The following is a 20,733-nucleotide window of genomic DNA, read 5'->3' as shown; positions in this document are numbered from 1 at the left end:
GTAGACTCCCGTGCCCATTGCAGACTCTGTGTGCGCTCACTGGTGACCATCTTTATTCTTATTAATGAAATAACTTGCCTCTTTTAATGTGGGCTGACAAATAGAATTTTCCCATAGACAGTTACATGGCATTTGAAATTCCTTGACTTTTGGTTACTCGATTGCTTTTCAGGGAGTTGGTAAACTTTGCTGGAAGATAGAAAAGTACCCTGGAGAAGGCAATGACACCCCACTCCAGTCAGTACTCTTGCCTGGAAAATCCCATGGATGGAGGAGCCTGGTGGGCTGCAATCCATGGGGTCACTGAGGGTCTGACATGACTGAGTGACTTCACTTTCACTTTTCACTTTCATGCATTAGAGAAGGAAATGGCAACCCACTCCAGGGTTCTTGCCTGGAGACTCCCAGGGATGGGGGAGCCTGGTTGGAGGCCGTCTATGGGGTCGCACAGAGTCGGACACGACTGAAGCGACTTAGCAGCAAAGTACTCCTTCAACTGTATTTGTGTCTACCACAACAGTGATTTGTCTGAATCAGAAAAATAATCCTCTTAAACAATTTTTAACCAGATTTGGTGAAATTGGGTGCACACTTAGAAGTGATCAGGTGGCTGTTATAGCAGACTTTGTCTCCACTTCTTCCCTTCCTCTCTCTCTCTTTCCCCTTCTCCCTCCTTCACCCCTTCAGGGAGGGCTTCTTCAACCCCACCCCTCTTGATTTTACTGCTCTCAACCCTGCCGGGGGCAGTCAGTTCACCCTAGAAGTTGATGTCTTAAATTTTTATCTCTATTATGATGATTGTTTCAAAAGAAAATAGGGAATATATCTCTTTTTTTTAAATTCTTTTTTTTTTTACGTAGACCATTTTAAAAATCTTTATGAAATTTGCTACAGTATTGCTTCTGTTTTATGTTTTGGTTTTTTGGTCTTGAGGCATGTAGGATCTTCGCTCCCCGACCGGGGATAGAACCCATACCCCAGGAAGGCAAAGTGCCAGCCACTGGGCCGCCACGGAAGTCATGGGAATTTATCTTTTAAACGTTCTCCCTCTCTCTCTCTCTTTCTTTGTTTTTGCATATCTGTATTTTGTTAAACTTGACTAAGATGAACACAGATGGCTTTTGTAACAAGGGGAGGAAACTGATGCAGATTTGAAAAAGAGATTAAGAGAGAGAAGTCTTTAACTCCCCCAAATGAATTGCCCATCACAGAAATTTCCAGACTCTTTATTGGCTAATCAGGTGATCACATCCTTATAATAAAAGCACCTTGTCTTCTCTGCTTACCTCTAGGTGGGCCCTCAGTACAGAAAGCGGTGGGCCCCATTGACCGTGATCTCTAGTAGAGCTCGTGCTGGGAGCAGTAGTGTATGTGGGAGGACGTACCCCCCAGTCCTATGGGGAGTGAATTGGAAGCCAGTGTCCCGTACCTAAGTGAGCAGCAAAGTACCTGGTGGGTTCAGAAAGATCGACGTGTCAGGTAGCCCACAAGGAAACACAGGGCAGTGAGCAAGAGGAGAGAGCTTCCTTGCTGCGAGCCCCAGCAGTCTTGTGACGTCTGCTCAGAGGTTGAACCCTTCTGGACCTGTGTGGGCTGGGGACTTAGAGGGGGAGGAGGCTTATGCTTTAGCAGGGACTGGTGGTGAGAGGCTGCAGGGAAGGTTTGATGCAATAAATCACCTCTTGCATTTCTCAGAATCAAAGACTGTAGAGCATTGACTCTCAAGGGCCACAGACTTTGTTATAGATTCTTTATAAATATTTCATGTTGAGCCTCACATCAAACCTGGTAAGGCAGAGATATATTCTTTTAAAAAATACATGTATGTATGTATTTGGTTTCTCTGGGTCTTTATTGAGGCAAGTGGGATCTAGTTCCCTGACTAGGGATTGAACCCGGGCCCCTGCATTGGGAGCAAGGAGTCTTAGCCACTGGACCACCAGGGAAGTCCGGACGTATTCGTTTTTTTGAAAAAGTCCTTATTGAATTTGTTACAATATTGCTTCTGTTTTATGGGGGTTTTTTTGGCTTGGCCATGAGGCATTTGGAATATTTGCTTCCCAACCAATGATCGAACCTGCACCCCCTGCCTTGGAAGACAAAGTGTTAATCACCAGGGAAATCCCGATATATTCGTTTTAAAACATAGGGAAATGGAGGCACAAAGATGGTTGGAAACCTGCCCCAAGTCACTTGACTAGGAAGGGCAGCGGTTGTTTTCGACCCTGATCTGTCTGTCCCTGGGATCTGTGGTTCCCTTGCCATGTTTTACCATCAGTATAGAGATTGTCTGTTTGTAGATGGGGCCACTGTCGATTGCAGCTTTCCCCTGATTCTGAGACCCGGTGAACTGACGAAGGGTGGCTGTCCGCTGCCTCTGCCCTTGTTTTGAAGTGGGAGCGCTGACCCAGTGTTAGGTCATGTGGCTGCGGTTTATAATTATCTATGGGGCGTAAACACTTGAATCTGAATTTCGGCACATTCACCGGCCAACACCTTTGGCTGAAATCTGGGAGGGGGGAGGCCATTTTCCCCCACCACACCCCACAGCAGAGCTGGGGGACTTGAAAATTTGATATTTTGCAACAGAGCAGCATCCATAATCTTTTTATGAGTAATAGGATATCTGGTAAAGCTCTTGAAGCTAATCTCAGGGCCCACATTCTTGGCCTTCAACCATCAGTGTCTGCATGTTCACTGGTGGAGAGGGTGGGGTAATATAATAATTTTTGTCCTGTCTATTTTCTTGGATCTTTTTTCTCACTTGGTACAGACATGATGCTGCCCTGACCTCCTAGCTTCCTCGCAGCCTTCCATGCATGTCCCTTGTGTGTTGCTAGGTGTTTTTGGTATTTGTATCGTGTACTTGGCACTTGCTGTGGCCTGATTCATTTCTTCCTTTCCAGTGCTGTAACTACAGGTTCTGAAGTTCAGGGATTTCATTTCAAGCCAGATTGTTGGTCATTCTTGTAACTTTAAAGCCTCATAATGAAAAGTTGACTTTCCAAAATAAAGACACTTGTCTGAATTTTTATAGTAGCTTCTCTACTGCTTAAGGCTCAAAAAAAAATTGTCTTCTCATGAGTCTTATTTTGTTTTTCATTTTCATTTTATCAGTTTTTGTTGTAATTGGTCATCGGCTGTTCATGGATTGGTTGGCTGTATCTCAGTACTGAAATGTAGGCAGGGCCTTGTGAGCTTTCTGTGAGTTGAGAGACTCTGGTGTAGACTGGTAAACCACTGACTTTTATCATTTATTTAACTTATCAAAGAATTTTTTTCTTCCTTTTTGAAAAAAATTTTTTAATTGGAGTATAATTGCTCTGCTATTGCTAAGTTGCTTCAGTTGTGTCCGACTCTGTGCGACCCCATAGACAGAAGCCCACCGGGCTCCCCCGTCCTTGGGATTCTCCAGGCAAGAATACTGGAGTGAGTTGCCATTTTCTTCTCCAGTGCATGAAAGTGAAAAGTGAAAGGGAAGTTGCTCAGTCGTGTCCGACTCTTAGCGACCCCATGGACTTCAGCCTACCAGGCTCCTCCATTCGTGGGATTTTCCAGGCAAGAGTACTGGAGTGGGGTGCCATTGCCTTCTCCAATAATTGCTCTACAACATTGTGTTGCTTTCTGCAGTACAACAATGTGAATCAGCTGTATGTATACATGCTGATATACAGCTGATGGGCTACAGTCCATAGGGTCACAGAGAGCTGGACACAACTGAAGTGACTTAGCCTGCATACATATACCCTCTCCTTCATGAACGTCCCTCCCACCCCCCTCTCCCATTCAATCTCTCTAGTTCATTACTGAGCACTGAGCTGAGCTCCCCAAAGCACTGATTTTAGAGTCAAACAAGCCTAGCTTTGCGTTCTTTTCCTGCCACTTCAAACCTTGGAGGCCTTATATAAATTACTCGAACAAACTAAGACTTAGTGAGATTATCTGCAAAGGGGGAGTGCGAGCACCTGCCCCTCTGAATTGTTGTGAGGTTTCTGGGTGCCACGTGAAATAAGACCCCACTGCTCCTCTGGGAGCCCTGGGTGGCCACCTGCTTGCATTTTCCTTTCCTCTGAGAACCTAACTTGATAGTCTTAGTTGAACCTGACCCGACTTCTTGGTTCATCAGTTATATAATTTCCTCACCAAATGGCTTAGGAAAAATGACCTCTCTAGTCCTGCAGGAACCTTTGGCGTTGACCCGAAGTTGTGTTCTTTCCAGTTACAGTAGTTATTCCAGGAGGACCCGGGGCTCCCTTCCTAACCTCGCTGTACAGGAACCTCCTCTGGAGAAACTTCTGAGAAAATGGCCCTTGGGTATTGCGTGACCAGGGCATGGGGTTCCCATGGCCAGTGAACTCCCTCAACTGTTCTGAGAAGTTTGGGAAGCTCACCCATCATGACAGGTAACCTGTAAAACAGCTTGGGGAGTAACCAGAGGCTCTTCATAGCAGAGAAGTGGTATGCCCCTTTCAAGCTGTGCTTGGGAGCTCCCCTGTTCTATACGTTCCACTCTCGTGTTGGATGGCGCGTCTTCCCCATACAAATTGCACTTGTAGAAATATTCCTGTCAGTTGCCCTGCAGGACCACAGCTCTGAGACCCCTCCAGCCCCGTAATTCTCTGAAATGCAGCTGCAGCTCCTTTTCCATTGAGCTAGCAAGCCCTGTCCCTGATTCCACAGATCATCTAGAAAGAAGAGAAATGCGATTCAAGGAACACTTTGAGCAAAAGATTGGTTAGAATTAATCACTCTCAGATAGTTCTTGGAGTTACCACTCTCAGATATTTCTTTTATAGTGAAACCCAAGTAAATGATCCTCCTAGGAGTGAACTTCGTAAGATACTGGCTGACTCAGTGGTGATGTCCTTTGTTGTCAAGGGAGGAAAGCCACCAGCTGCCTTAGCATCCTTCAGGGTGGGAACTGAGTGTTCAGAGTGGTTGTGTCCAGCCTCAAAGGGTTCTGTCTTTCCTGCATTTGAGAGCTTTCCTCCCATTCCCTTCCTTCTCTCACTGCTCACCTCCCTCCTGTAGAAGACTTTTTATCTCAAGGGGGAGCAAGTTCTGGCTTTCAAGTGCTGGCTTGATCTATGGGCTGTCTCCTTCCTACGTGGCAGGTGATCTTGAGCAATTTGTCAAGAGAGCTGCTGCTGCAGGAGAGCCCAGGGTATTTGCACATTGGCTTCTAACACACACAGGAGCCCCATGCCGCAAAGCCCAGGAAGATGGAGGAAGGGGAGTGGCTTCTTGAGCCCTGGGGAGTTTTCCATCAGTGTCTTCATGTCTTCCAACTCTCCACTACAAAATAGATTCACATCTAATCCATCTCATTCAGGAGTCTGCAAACTGCATCCCACTGCTGCCTGTTTTTAATATATAAATAAAGTTTTATTGAAACACAGCCACCCAGACACTGACATTCTGTCTGTGACTGCTTTTGTGCGGCTGTGATAACATCTGGGTTAAGAGGGTGCAAGATCTACAGCCTGCAAATCCCAAAGCATTTACTCTCTGGCCCTTTGCAGAAAAAGCCAACCTCAGTCTATCATATAAACAAAACCAATCTTTTTGGAAAAGCCCACATTCCTTAAAAACCAGTTTCAACAATTGTGGTTAATCGCCACCTTTCAGATGGGTGGTCTGAGTGATTTTTAAATAGAACCCTTATGAATTTTTTCTTATTATTCAATTAACCAAAAGGTTTCCTGCAAGAGTGTGATCATAATTTCAAAAGGCTTTTAGTGTTTCAATGATTTAAAAAATTATTTGGGGTTATTCCTTTTAAAACCTATTGTTAAAAATAAACATTTTATTTTGAAATAGTTTTAGATTTATAGAAAATATGCAAAGATAGTATAGAGGGTTCCTGAGACCCTTCATTCAGCTTCTCCTACTGTTAACATCTTACACTGAACCACTTTGGTTAAAACTAAGAAATCGGTTGGAATTATCACTCTCAGACAGTTTTACTTTTAACTAAACTTACTTTGGTTAAAATTAGGAAATTCACGTTGGTACAACACATACAGGATGTATTTGTATTTCACTGTATATATATTTTTAACTCATGTCCTTTTGTTCTAGGAACCAGCCCTAGATCATATATAGTCATATTGCATTTAGCAACATTTCTTCCCCAGTGATGACATTTCCTTAATGTTTAGAGTTTTCTTTCTTTAACATAGTTCATTTCTTTAGGTAAAGAAGATGATTCATTAGTGAAGAAACAAGTCTGAAAAGCAGAGGCGAGAATACCTAATGGTCATAAGAAGTGAACCTGGGGCTCCAGTCACTCCCGGATGCTTTCTGCCTGTAATGTTATTCATATCTTACTGCCAGCCAGCCTCTTAACAATTACTCTCACTTTAGCCAGGGAAGCTGAGACCAAGGAGATTGTTAGCCGCCTGTTTGAGTTGTGGCTGACCCTCAGCCAGGGCTGATAATGCCAGCTGTCTCCCAGCCTCTGAGAGAGTGAGAAGTGTCCTCCTCTGTTCCCAACCCGGCCTCATTTTTTTTTTTTTTTTTTAACAAAAAGAGGAAGAAGCTTAGGGAGATTACGAAATTGCAGATGGGCACCCAGCCAGAGCTGTCTTGGAACCCAGGTGTCTCTGTAGAGTAGCAGCGTGTCATGGTGTGAATAAAATCCTTCAGTTGCCCTGCCTGTGAGCATTTGACTCCATGGTCTTGTCCCCTGGGTACCTCTGCCTCCCCTCTCTCTCTCCATTCAGCTCATGTTTCATTCCAGCCACTCGCTGGTAGGGACCTGCAACTGTGAGGTCTTGCAGTCTTGTGAGAGCGCAGCTTCGACCCAATATGACCTTGAGTAAGCCACCTTCGCCTTTTTGCTACTGGCTTGTCATGAGTCACGTCGGAATGAGTGCAGTAACGTGTGTGCGTTGTGTCTGGCAGAGTGCCGAGGGCCAGGGTGTAGGGATGGGGTGAGGATCCTGATGAGCGAGGCATCGATGCGGGGCTGGAGGTCTCTCCCGATGCCCACGTGACAGCTGTCTCCACCTCTGTTCTCCTGCGGGACCCTGGGCACCTCTCCGCACCTCTGTTCTCCTGCGGGACCCTGGGCACCTCTCCGAATGGCCCTCATCATGCTGCATCGTCATCATCAGTGTATCCTTCTCCTCTCACCGGACTGGGTGCTTGTAGGAAACAGATGTCGTAGTTCCCGGGGTGTCCCCAGGGCAGGCGAGGGGCCTGACTGGTGGTTCTCAGATCCTGAATGATGAGTGAACAGGGTGTGGTTTGAGCCCTCCTAGTGGCCAGCGCTGACCTCCCGGCCCCCCACTGTGGTTTCTGGTGACTTGTCACAGTGCCTCTCCCCACTGCCGTGCCCTCACTTGGAGCCAGCAGGGTGCTGGCTGGGGAGTTCTCCTTCTCGAGCACTTCAGGAAGAGCAGTGGCATTTATTTGAACAGAGATTTCCCATAATATACAGATCGACAATATTTCCTCCTGTCTTCATTAACATTTTCAAACACTCTTGCCCAGGACAGCTGTTCTAGACTTATGCTGTACGCTTCCCGGACTGGAATGAAAGATCATTCCACTAATGAGTTAGCTTCTGCTCGGAGACCTTGCAAATGAGCTTTTAAAATCTTTCCTTCCAGTGCAAACTTCTGATTTGATGCCGACACAACAAAGGCCATCTTCAGACATCTTGGTGCTTGGGGGATTTAATCACTTTAGAAAAGCAGTCATTTCTTTCCTTGAAATGTATTCCCCCTTGCATGTTACCTGACGCCCTGTGCTCCCAGAGTTTGGAACCGGGTACTTGTACTCAGCATTGGCCAAGGCCTGACCTGCCTCAGCTATGCAAGAAATATTTGTTAGAGATAGACAGGCTCTGGTGACCGGTGCAGCTGTTGTCGAATTTCAACAGTTAAAAGCCTAAGTCCCCTTCCCTATTTCTGAAATGTTTATGCTGTTTTGCTGCCAAAAAGTTTCTTAATATGCATGGTGCGTGGAGTCTGGTATTGGAGATTGGGTCGCCGTTTGAATCCCAAGCAGCATCTACTGCTGATTTGTTACGTTTTCAGAAAAATAAGCTCTGCAAAGTGTACGCATATATAGCTACGGTCATAATTTTGTCTTCAGGGTTTATTCCTCTGCATGGTGAGAGCCACAGGGTCTTTCCCTGGAGTACAGACCTGTTTTGCCAAAGCAAAGATGTTGATTTTTGTTACTGGATAGAATTTTCTTGTTACTTTCACAAACGTGAGTTCCAGTCCCTACCCCCTTCCCCTCCCCAAAGCAGGAGACATCCCTGTCGCCTTTCAGTGTCAGAAAGTTTTCCAGCATGAGTTTCTAAGTTAGCAGGGAGAAACCTCTGTGTTTTTTGGGGAAACCTTCTTATTTTCATTTCTTCCTTTTCTCTGAGAAGGAAACATTCCTCTTCAAAGGAAGGTTGGCTCTTCTGCCCTGAAAATGGAGACGAGTCACCACGCTTTCAGTTTCGTGTGAGAAGTTGGGAAGAAAGCAGAGACGCACATTCATCTTTCTCTGTAATTTATTTCTCTTTTGGTAAATGTGGTTTCTGAGCTTTTCAGGAAGAGTTGACTTCTGCCTCCCGTTTTTGCAGACCACAACTTGGCTTTCAGGAAACAGGGCACTTGAGATGCTCTTTTATAATTGGCCAGGGGCTTCTTACTCAATAAAATCAGTGGTTTGTGATCACTTCAGTCTTGTTCATCAAAAATCCATAGTTAAAGGGGTAGCAGGAAGAAGGAATTTAATAGGATTTTGTTTTGTTTTTTATTTTTATTTATTTTTATTTTAATTTAATTTTATTTTATTTTTAAACCTGAAGTGCTGAAACTTTGGGAAGTGAAGAGAGAACATTCAAAATATTTCATTATATTCTAGCATATTTATTATGTTAGTATTTTTTATTCTTGGATCAACTATCAGTTTTGATCTTTTACCTGAGGGCATTTTTAGCCAGAGTTCTCGTGTGAACCACAGAATATAGGAAATGACCTGAGTATTTTCTCAGCGCTCTCAGGGATGCTGGCATGAACTGTGACGTCGGAAATCTGACTCTGCTTTGCAAGCTCCCACATTGGCCCGCCATGATTCCGAGAATGCTGGCACGGGACATGGGATGCCTGGTCAGAGTTAAAAGACTGTATTCAACACAGATATAGCAGTCCTCAGAGGATTCCTTTGAGTCCCATTTCTCATAGGGTGATGCCCTGTGGGCCAGATAACACCTGCCTGTGGAGTGCTGCAAGAGAGAATCCAGAGCTCTGGCAAACCAGATCTTTTATGATGGCGGTAAAGCCTGTTCTTCACTCCAGGAGAAGACACAAACTTTATCTTCCAAGGCTCTATGTTCTATAAACACTTTTGAAAAGATAACCCAGCCTCTGCTCACTAGAAGTGCATAAACAGCAGAGATTCATGTAGAATTGTCTCCCAACGTGTACGTAGCTAGAGCACTTCTGGACATGCAGGAGAGATGTTCATTCATTAGGTACATGGGTGCCTTAGGGCTTCCTTCTTTCCTACAGTGCTGGCTGAGAAAAACTGCCAGACCTTTGCTATGGGTACCCTTTGCCAAGTGCTTGAAGTCAAAGTGAAAGTGTTAGTCGCTTTAGTCATGTCCAACTCTTTGCCACCCCATGGACTATCGTCTGTGAGGCTCATCTGTCCATGGAATTCTACTGGAGTGGGTTGCCATTCCCTTCTACAGGGGATCTTCCTGACCCAGGGATTAAACCTGGTTTTCCTGCATTGCAGGCAGATTCATTACTATCTGAGCTACCAGGACAGACTCCACCCTGCCCCAAATGCCTAGGGTTCCTCTAAAATGTTTAAGTCAAAGAAGAGAAAGAGAATATCAGACATTCTATCTTAACACTTTATCAACTGGAGACATATTAATGCCATAGGTGTTTGTTTCTGCAAAAATCCCCTGGTCCATAATGTATTAAAAGTAATACTTTACTGCTTTTTGAGAAAATATAAGTATTATATTTAAAGATTTAAATACTTAAAAATATTTTTTGATGCTTATTGCCAAAACAAAACCAAACCCAAATTCTGAAAAGTAGTCAAAGTGAAGGCGCTCAGTCGTGTCCCCACGACTCTCTGCGACCCCATGGACTGTAGCCTACCATGCTCCTGTGTTCATGGGATTTTCCAGGCAAGAGTACTGAAGTGGGTTGCCATTTCCTTCTCCAGGGGATCTTCCTGACCCAGGGATTGAACCTGGGTCTCCCGCGTTGTAGGCAGATGCTTTACCATCTGAGCCACCCAGGAAGTCCCTGAAAAGTAGGGAATGGTTTATATAAAAAAGCTCACGTTTACTATTTCTTGTCTTAAAAAAATTGGGGGAAGATTGCTTTGGAGACAACTGTGAAGCATCTTCTAGCCTTTGCTGGCTGAGGTGAGAAGTCAGGTCTTCAGTCTTGAGTATATTTATATAACTGCTTCCTGCCTCGTCCCGGCTCCTTCCCAGCAGGAAAGACAGTGGAAAGTTTCTCCTATCCTTGAGACCACTCGCTGTTTCCCGAACTTTGTTTTGCTGGGCCAGTCTCACAGGACTTCCTTTCTCCATACGACGATGCTGCCTCCCTACCGTGGAGGCTGTTCCCAGACTTGTGTCTTCTGACCTCTTACAAATACTCCAGCCTGCAAAGATCGTGCCCACAGAGAAGTCCTCAGCTGAGGCTTCTGAGATGTTGTGGAGAAACCCAGGGACTCAAATAAAGAAGGACTTCCCAGGTGGCACTAGTCATAAAGAATCCACCTGCCAATGCAGGAGACACAGGAGATGGGGGTTCGATCCCTGGGTTGGGAAGATCCCCCGGAGGAGGAAATGGCAACCCTTGGGGTCGCAGAGAGTCAGACACGACTTAGCTACTGAACATACAGCACACAAATAAAGAAGTTTAGGTCTCAGTGGGAAGTCTGGAAGGCTCTCTTTATGAATCATTGAGTGCAGGATTGCCAGCACATCTCTGTGTTGAAAGACAGTAGAAAAATCACAGAGAATAAACCAAGAAGCAAAAAAAGGCTCATGTTGAGGGCTTACTCTGGACAAGGTGGAGAAGCCAAGCTAGGGATATAACCTTGCCTTCTGCATCTGCTATTCCAACAATTCTTTGACTTTCTAGAAGGCGTATTTTCCCTTTACAAGAAAACAAAACAGTTTTCTTTAAAAAAAAAAAAAAAGGATGAAATAGATAATAGCTATAAAATTTATGACTTTCACTTTGAAAGAGCCTTATAAATACACACATTGTTACTCTGTCTTCATCTCGTGACTGTCCTTCCTGTCAGCGGATGGATGGCCATCATTTTATCGCTTGACTATTTATGACCAGGAAGAGTTGATGGGGGTGGGGTAGTACACTTCATTCTCCGCCACCACCACCCCTGAGCACCTTGAGTAATTGCTGGGAGATAAAATGGCAATTGTTTGGCTAAGTGTGGTCTTAAATTCTCTGTCAGAGCTTCACTCCCGCTGTCCTTTCCTGATTAGTAAGACACCATTATAGGTTCCTTTTCTGCTAAAGAATGGAGTGACTTTTGCTGTTGGATATACAGACCCCCTTGGGATTTATAGAATGGTATATATTTATAGCTTCGTATGAAATAGATTTGATGACTTCCAAATGAGTGGCTGGATAGGGGGATTGTAAAGAAGTTGTTCAAAGAATAACTTGTAATCTTTTGGCTGTGCTGCATGTGGGATCTTAGTTCCCTGCATTGGCAGGGTGGAGTCTTAACCACCAGACTGCTGGGGAAGACCCTCAAAGTATAAAGTTTTTAAAACATGCATCCCTCCCCTTTCTTTTCTTTTTTTTCCTGATGAAGAGGATAGGAATCTTTTCTGTACTAAAAGCCTTATCAAGTCAGTCATGCAACATTTCATGTACTTGATGGATAAAAGCCAGGTGTAGTGTTAGAACATCTGGACTGAGTTCCCAGATGTGGCTTGAAGACTTACTGTGCCGAGCATTCTGCCTGGCTTTATGCAATCTGTAGAAAGGATTATAAACCTGCTGTTATCCAGAGGCTAAAGAAATCCCTGAAACTATCACAGAATGACCCGTGCTCATCTCCCCTCCCGTTTATTGGTGTGATGGGCTTGTAGAGGAATTCTGTGACTTAGGCCAGAGGAGGAGTAGTTGGTGGGGCGTGAGGCGGGGCGGGGGTGGCAGCTGGAGCTGAGCCGGGGGACGGGCTAGATTGGAACAGGCAGAGGAGCGGGAGAGACAGTGGGGCGGAGGGGAACGTCGGGGGGCCAGACCATGGGCAGAATGGCCAGGCTGCTGGGGGAGCTGCTGGAGGGCAGGTGGGGGCGTGCACCAGCTCTTAGGGGAGGCAGATGAGGTAGACTGGGTCTTACCCGGTTGGCTGATGGAGCTCGCTGAGTGGGAAGCATGGGGCTGGGGGCTCGGAGACCACAGCAGCAAGGCAGGCATGAGCAGGGAGAATGGGATTGCTTCCTGTTTATGACTAGAGGGTACAGAAAGGAACAGCCTGGGAGCTTTTGCAGAAAAGATGGACAGAACGTGAGGTGCATTCTCGTCTACAGGAGAAATCAAAGAGAAGGCTCTGGGATGCGAAAGGACAGAAGCTGCTTGTCGAAACTGGTTTTAGCCAAAGAGGGTGAAATTGAGGTGAAGAGCATCTGGGTGTAGCTGCGCTGAATACTCATGTGTTGAAAATGTCCTTGAATGAAACGAGCAGCTTTCAGAGCATTACTTTTATTTTATTTTTTTAAATATAAATTTATTTATTTTAATTGGAGGTTAATTACTTTACAATATTGTTTTGGTTTTGCCATACATCAACCTGGATCCACCACGGGTCAGCACATTACTTTTTTTTTTTTTTATTAATTTTATTTTATTTTTAAACTTTACATAACTGTATTAGATTTGCCAAATATCAAAATGAATCCGCCACAGGTTTACATGTGTTCCCCATCCTGAACCCTCCTCCCTCCTCCCTCCCCATTCCATCCCTCTGGGTCGTCCCAGTGCACCAGCCCCAAGCATCCAGTATCGTGCATCGAACCTGGACTGGCAACTCATTTCATACATGATATTTACATGTTTCAATGCCATTCTCCCAAATCTTCCCACCCTCTCCCTCTCCCAGAGAGTCCATAAGACTGTTCTATACATCAGTGTCTCTTTTGCTGTCTCGTACACAGGGTTATTGTTACCATCTTTCTAAATTCCATATATATGCGTTAGTATACTGTATTGGTGTTTTTCTTTCTGGCTTACTTCACTCTGTATAATAGGCTCCAGTTTCATCCACCTCATTAGAACTGATTCAAATGTATTCTTTTTAATGGCTGAATAATACTCCATTGTGTATATGTACCACAGCTTTCTTATCCATTCATCTGCTGATGGACATCTAGGTTGCTTCCATGTCCTGGCTATTATAAACAGTGCTGCAATGAACATTGGGGTACTCGTGTCTCTTTCCCTTCTGGTTTTCTCAGTGTGTATGCCCAGCAGTGGGATTGCTGGATCATAAGGCATGTCTATTTCCAGTTTTTTAAGGAATCTCCACACTGTTCTCCATAGTGGCTGCACTAGTTTGCATTCCCACCAACAGTGTAAGAGGGTTCCCTTTTCTCCACACCCTCTCCAGCATTTATTACTTGTAGACTTTTGGATCGCAGCCATTCTGACTGGTGTGAAATGGTACCTCATAGTGGTTTTGATTTGCATTTCTCTGATAATGAGTGATGTTGAGCATCTTTTCATGTGTTTGTTAGCCATCTGTATGTCTTCTTTGGAGAAATGTCTATTTAGTTCTTTGGCCCATTTTTTGATTGGGTCATTTATTTTTCTGGAGTTGAGCTGTAGGAGTTGCTTGTATATTCTCGAGATTAGTTGTTTGTCAGTTGCTTCATTTGCTATTATCTTCTCCCATTCTGAAGTCTGTCTTTTCACCTTGCTAATAGTTTCCTTTGATGTGCAGAAGCTTTTAAGGTTAATTAGGTCCCATTTGTTTATTTTTGCTTTTATTTCCAATATTCTGGGAGGTGGGTCATAGAGGATCCTGCTGTGATGTATGTCAGAGAGTGTTTTGCCTATGTTCTCCTCTAGGAGTTTTATAGTTTCTGGTCTTACATTGAGATCTTTAATCCATTTTGAGTTTATTTTTGTGTATGGTGTTAGAAAGTGTTCTAGTTTCATTCTTTTACAAGTGGTTGACCAGAGTTCCCAGCACCACTTGTTAAAGAGATTGTCTTTAATCCATTGTATATTCTTGCCTCCTTTGTCGAAGATAAGGTGTCCATATGTGCGTGGATTTATCTCTGGGCTTTCTATTTTGTTCCATTGATCTATATTTCTGTCTTTGTGCCAGTACCATACTGTCTTGATAACTGTGGCTTTGTAGTAGAGCCTGAAGTCAGGTAGGTTGATTCCTCCAGTTCCATTCTTCTTTCTCAAGATCGCTTTGGCTATTCGAGGTTTTTTGTTTTTCCATACAAATTGTGAAATTATTTGTTCTAGCTCTGTGAAGAATGCTGTTGGTAGCTTGATAGGGATTGCATTGAATCTATAGATTGCTTTGGGTAGTATACTCATTTTCACTATATTGATTCTTCCAATCCATGAACATGGTATATTTCTCCATCTGTTAGTGTCCTCTTTAATTTCTTTCACCAGTGTTTTATAGTTTTCTATATATAGGTTTTTAGATTCTTTAGGTAGATATATTCCTAAGTATTTTATTCTTTCCGTTGCAATGGTGAATGGAATTGTTTCCTTAATTTCTCTTTCTGTTTTCTCATTATTAGTGTATAGGAATGCAAGGGATTTCTGTGTGTTGATTTTATATCCTGCAACTTTACTATAGTCATTGATTAGTTCTAGTAATTTTCTGGTGGAGTCTTTAGGGTTTTCTATGTAGAGGATCATGTCATCTGCAAACAGTGAGAGCTTTACTTCTTCTTTTCCAATTTGGATTCCTTTTATTTCTTTTTCTGCTCTGATTGCTGTGGCCAAAACTTCCAAAACTATGTTGAATAGTAATGGTGAAAGTGGGCACCCTTGTCTTGTTCCTGACTTTAGAGGAAATGCTTTCAATTTTTCACCATTGAGGATAATGTTTGCTGTGGGTTTGTCATATATAGCTTTGATTATGTTGAGGTAGGTTCCTTCTATTCCTGCTTTCTGGAGAGTTTTGATCATAAATGGATGTTGAATTTTGTCAAAGGCTTTCTCTGCATCTATTGAGATAATCATATGGTTTTTATTTTTCAATTTGTTAATGTGGTGTATTACATTGATTGATTTGCGGATATTGAAGAATCCTTGCATCCCTGGGATAAAGCCCACTTGGTCATGGTGTATGATCTTTTTAATGTGTTGTTGGATTCTGATTGCTAGAATTTTGTTAAGGATTTTTGCATCTATGTTCATCAGTGATATTGGCCTGTAGTTTTCTTTTTTTGTGGGATCTTTGTCAGGTTTTGGTATTAGGGTGATGGTGGCCTCATAGAATGAGTTTGGAAGTTTACCATCCTCTGCAATTTTCTGGAAGAGTTTGAGCAGGATAGGTGTTAGCTCTTCTCTAAATTTTTGGTAGAATTCAGCTGTGAAGCCGTCTGGACCTGGGCTTTTGTTTGCTGGAAGATTTTTGATTACAGTTTCAATTTCTGTGCTTGTGATGGGTCTGTTAAGATTTTCTATTTCTTCCTGATCGAGTTTTGGAAAGTTGTACTTTTCTAAGAATTTGTCCATTTCTTCCACGTTGTCCATTTTATTGGCATATAATTGTTGATAGTAGTCTCTTATGATCCTTTGTATTTCTGTGTTGTCTGTTGTGATCTCTCCATTTTCATTTCTAATTTTATTGATTTGATTTTTCTCCCTTTGTTTCTTGATGAGTCTGGCTAATGGTTTGTCAATTTTATTTATCCTTTCAAAGAACCAGCTTTTGGTTTTGTTGATTTTTGCTATGGTCTCTTTTGTTTCTTTTGCATTTATTTCTGCTCTAATTTTTAAGATTTCTTTCCTTCTACTAACCCTGGGGTTCTTCATTTCTTCCTTTTCTAGTTGCTTTAGGTGTAGAGTTAGGTTATTTATTTGACTTTTTTCTTGTTTCTTGAGGTGTGCCTGTATTGCTATGAACTTTCCCCTTAGGACTGCTTTTACCGTGTCCCACAGGTTTTGGGTTGTTGTGTTTTCATTTGCATTCGTTTCTATGCAAATTTTGATTTCTTTTTTGATTTCTTCTGTGATTTGTTGGTTATTCAGCAGCGTGTTGTTCAGCCTCCATATGTTGGATTTTTTAATAGTTTTTCTCCTGTAATTGAGATCTAATCTTACTGCATTGTGGTCAGAAAAGATGCTTGGAATGATTTCTATTTTTTTGAATTTACCAAGGCTAGCTTTATGGCCCAGGATGTGATCTATCCTGGAGAAGGTTCCATGTGCGCTTGAGAAGAAGGTGAAATTCATTGTTTTGGGATGAAATGTCCTATAGATATCAATTAGGTCTAACTGGTCTATTGTATCGTTTAAAGTTTGTGTTTCCTTGTTAATTTTCTGTTTAGTTGATCTATCCATAGGTGTGAGTGGGGTATTAAAGTCTCCCACTATTATTGTGTTATTGTTAATTTCTTCTTTCATACTTGTTAGCATTTGTCTTACATACTGCGGTGCTCCCGTGTTGGGTGCATATATATTTATAATTGTTATATCTTCTTCTTGGATTGATCCTTTGATCATTATGTAGTGACCATCTTTGTCTCTTTTCACAGTCTTTGTTTTAAAGTCTATTTTATCTGATATGAGTATTGCTACTCCTGCTTTCTTTTGGTCCCTATTCGCATGGAAAATCTTTTTCCAGCCCTTCACTTTCAGTCTGTATGTGTCCCCTGTTTTGAGGTGGGTCTCTTGTAGACAACATATGTAGGGGTCTTGTTTTTGTATCCATTCAGCCAGTCTTTGTCTTTTGGTTGGGGCATTCAACCCATTTACGTTTAAGGTAATTACTGATAAGTATGACCCCGTTGCCATTTACTTTATTGTTTTGGGTTCGAATTTATACACCGTTTTTGTGTTTCCTGTCTAGAGAATATCCTTTAGTATTTGTTGGAGAGCTGGTTTGGTGGTGCAGAATTCTCTCAGCTTTTGCTTGTCTGAAAAGCTTTTGATTTCTCCTTCATACTTGAATGAGATCCTTGCTGGGTACAATAATCTGGGCTGTAGATTATTTTCTTTCATCATTTTAAGTATGTCTTGCCATTCCCTCCTGGCTTGAAGAGTTTCTATTGAAAGATCAGCTGTTATCCTTATGGGAATTCCCTTGTGTGTTATTTGTTGTTTTTCCCTTGCTGCTTTTAATATTTGTTCTTTGTGTTTGATCTTTGTTAATTTGATTACTATGTGTCTTGGGGTGTTTCGCCTTGGGTTTATCCTATTTGGGACTCTCTGGGTTTCTTGGACTTGGGTGATTATTTCCTTCCCCATTTTAGGGAAGTTTTCAACTATTATCTCCTCAAGTATTTTCTCATGGTCTTTCTTTTTGTCTTCTTCTTCTGGGACCCCTATGATTCGAATGTTGTAGCGTTTAATATTGTCCTGGAGGTCTCTGAGATTGTCCTCATTTCTTTTAATTCGTTTTTCTTTTATCCTCTCTGATTCATTTATTTCTACCATTCTATCTTCTAATTCACTAATCCTATCTTCTGCCTCTGTTATTCTACTATTTGTTGCCTCCAGAGTGTTTTTAATTTCACTTATTGCATTATTCATTATATATTGACTCTTTTTTATTTCTTCTAAGTCCTTGTTAAACCTTTCTTGCATCTTCTCAATCCTTGCCTCCAGGCTATTTATCTGTGATTCCATTTTAATTTCAAGATTTTGGATCAATTTCACTATCATTATTCGGAATTCTTTATCAGGTAGATTCCCTATCTCTTCCTCTTTGGTTTGGTTTGGTGGGCATTTATCCTGTTCCTTTATCTGCTGGCTATTCCTCTGTCTCTTCATCTTGTTTAAATTGCTGAGTTTGCGGTGTCCTTTCTGTATTCTGGCAGTTTGTGGAGTTCTCTTTATTGTGGCGTTTCCTCGCTGTGTGTGGGTTTGTACAGGTGGCTTGTCAAGGTTTCCTGGTTAGGGAAGCTTGTGTCGATGTTCTGGTTGATGGAGCTGTATTTCTTCTCTCTGGAGTGTAATGAAATGTCCAGTAATGAGTTATGAGATGTCTATGGTTTTGGGGTGACTTTGGGCAGCCTGTATCTTGAAGCTCAGGGCTGTGTTCCTTTGTTGCTGGAGAATTTGCTTGTTATGTCTTTCCCTGGAACTTGTTGGCCCTTGTGTGGTGCTTGGTTTCAGTGTCGGTATGGAGGCGTTTGATGAGCTCCTGTCAATTAATGTTCCTTGGAGTCAGGAGTTCCCTGGAGTCAGGGATTGGACTTAAGCCTCCTACTTCCAGTTATCGGTCTTAATTTTACAGTAGTTTCAAAACTTCTCCTTCTATACAGCACCACTGATAAAACATCTACGTTAAAGATGAAAAGTTTCTCTACTGTGAGGGTCACTCAGAGAGGTTCACAGCATTACATGGAGAAGAGAAGAGGGAGGAGGGAGTTAGAGGTGACCCAAATGAGATGAGGTGGAATCAATAGTGGAGAGAGTGGGCTAGCCAGTAGTCACTTCCTTATGTGCACTCCACAACTGGACCACTCAGAGATGTTCACGGAGTTATACAGGGAAGAGAAGAAGGAGGCAGGAGACAGAGGTGGCCAGAAGGATAAAAGGGGGAAATGAAAAGGCGGGAGACAGATCCAGCCAGTAATCAGTTCCTTAAGTGTTCTCCACCGTCTGGAACACACAGAAATTCACAGAGTTGGGTAGAGTAGAGAGGGGTTAGGGAGGGGATACAGGTGACCTGGTGGAGAAAATGGAGAGTCCAAAGGGAGAGAGAGCAGTCAAGCCAGTAATCTCGTACACTAGTGAAAAATGGGTCCTGAAGATTGGGTTCTTAAAGGTACAAAATTGGTAACAAATACATAAAAACAAAAATTAGAAATTAGAGTAGAGTTTGGAATTTCAAAAATGCGATGTTAATGAAAAGGAGAAGGAAAAGAAAGAGAGAAAAAACGAACAAAGAAAAACAAACAAGGTCGTGAAAGTAATAAAGAAACTACAGGTACAAAATTGATAACTAATACCAAACAGCAAAAATTAAAAACCCAGAGTAGAGTTTGGAATTTCAAAAATACAACGTTAAAAAAAAAAAAAAAAAAAAGAAGAAGAAGAAAAATAAAGAGAGAAAACAAACAAACCAACAAAAACAATGTCGCAAAAATTATAAAGAAAATACAGGTACAAAATTGATATCAAATACCAAAAAGCATAAATTAAAAATCTTGAGTAGAGTTTGGAATTGCAGATATACGATGTTATATAAAAGAAGAAGAGAAAGAAACAGAGGAGAAAAAAAAAAGTCACAGCAATTATGAAAAAAAACTATAGGTACAAAATTGATAACATATATCAAAAGGCTAAAATTAAAAATCTAGAGTAGAGTTTGGAATTTCAAAAATGCAATGTTAAAGAAAAGAAGAAAAAGAAAAAAGAAAAAAAGAAAAAAAAAAAAAAAACCACGGTCCAAAAATTATAAAATATATATATGAAGTTTGCTGAAGAAGAAAAAAAAAAAAATAGGGTCTTTTTTTTTTTTTTTTTTTGCAAAGTAATAGTTATAAAAGTGAAAATTAAAGGACAATAGAGGACTTAAAAAAAAATTTTTTTTTAATTAAAAAAAAAAGAAAGAAAGAAAGATTGATCGTAAAAATAGTAAAAATATATCTAGGTCTTTCTCTGGTTTTGTTGTGAGTATTGTGGGTTCAGTTCATTTTTGGCAGTTCCTTAGTCCGACTTATATTTCTCAAGATCTATAGGCCCCTTCCTATGTAATCCGTAGTAACCACAGGGTTTTAATCTATGGCCTGTAGCTTCCAAGGCGTTTCCCTCTGTTATAGCTTCTTCTGTTTGCTGGTCTCTTCAGTGTCTGGTTCCCACCCTGACACAAAGGGGACGGTGGAGGACCCTATTTTTTTTTTTTTTTTTTTTTTTTAATTTAGGCTCACTTGTTCAGCCGCGCTGTGGGGAGGGAGGGAGGGATGCTGCAAACAGATAACACTGGCGTGCGCTCGAAGTGCCTCGGCCACACTGGGTCTGCCCCCGCTCACGGCGCGTGTAACCTCCCTGCCCACACTGCTTGGGCTCTAGGTTGTTCCGCCGGGAACAATCAGAGGCCGGCCCTGTACTGAGCTCCCAGGTCCAAGCCGCTCAGGTTCAGGCACTCGGGTAGGCCTCAGAGGCGCAGACTCGGTTGGGCCTGCGTTTTGTGTTCTTCCCAGGTCGAGCAGCTCAGGCGATGAGGTGCTTGGCGGGCGCCAATGCTGCGACTTATCGCCTCCCCGCCACTCGGTTATCTGGGTGTAAAACCGGCACACCTTCTCAGGCAGATGTTGACCGTCCAGACCCCCAAGAAGTTTTAGTTAGCAAAGAAGCCTGCTTACAGTTTTATAGATAGTGTCTCTCTGGGGCTGCGATTGCCCCCTTCCGGCTCTGGTTGCCTGTCACCGGAGGGGGAGGTCTGCAGCCGGCTATCTCTGTTCAGTCCTTTGTTCTGTGCGCGGGCCTGGTGGTGTCTTAGGTTAGGGCTGGCTTTTCGCGTGGTAGATATCCCACAGTCTGGTTTGCTAGCCCAAATTATTTC

The 20,733-nt window shown here is 42.6% G+C and overlaps 1 protein-coding gene and 1 non-coding gene across 12 annotated transcripts in view; one reads left to right on the top strand and one right to left on the bottom strand.

Moving 5' to 3' along the window:
* ARHGAP10 (Rho GTPase activating protein 10) overlaps positions 1–20,733 on the top strand; it is a 390,783-nt gene that overhangs the window by 361,332 nt on the left and 8,718 nt on the right. The window contains exon 21 of one of the 11 annotated variants that reach the window (XM_055550846.1): positions 8,390–8,561. The exons of 9 other annotated variants lie outside the window; for them this stretch is intronic. In XM_055550846.1, the coding sequence (XP_055406821.1) occupies positions 8,390–8,546 (157 nt within the window). In that variant the 3' untranslated portion in view covers positions 8,547–8,561. Of the gene's footprint in view, positions 1–6,195; positions 6,647–8,389; positions 8,562–20,733 lie in introns of those variants that run through there. One more of the 11 variants, XM_055550851.1, reaches the window with a different exon arrangement.
* TRNAC-ACA (transfer RNA cysteine (anticodon ACA)) lies at positions 10,198–10,269 on the bottom strand. The gene has a single exon. It is a non-coding gene; the product is annotated as a tRNA-Cys (tRNA).

The sequence above is a fragment of the Bubalus kerabau genome, chromosome 16, assembly GCF_029407905.1.
Source record: "Bubalus kerabau isolate K-KA32 ecotype Philippines breed swamp buffalo chromosome 16, PCC_UOA_SB_1v2, whole genome shotgun sequence".
Taxonomy (NCBI): Eukaryota; Metazoa; Chordata; class Mammalia; order Artiodactyla; family Bovidae; genus Bubalus; species Bubalus kerabau.
The sequence above is the reverse complement of the archived record's forward strand: the minus strand, read 5'-3'. Positions and strand labels throughout refer to the sequence as shown.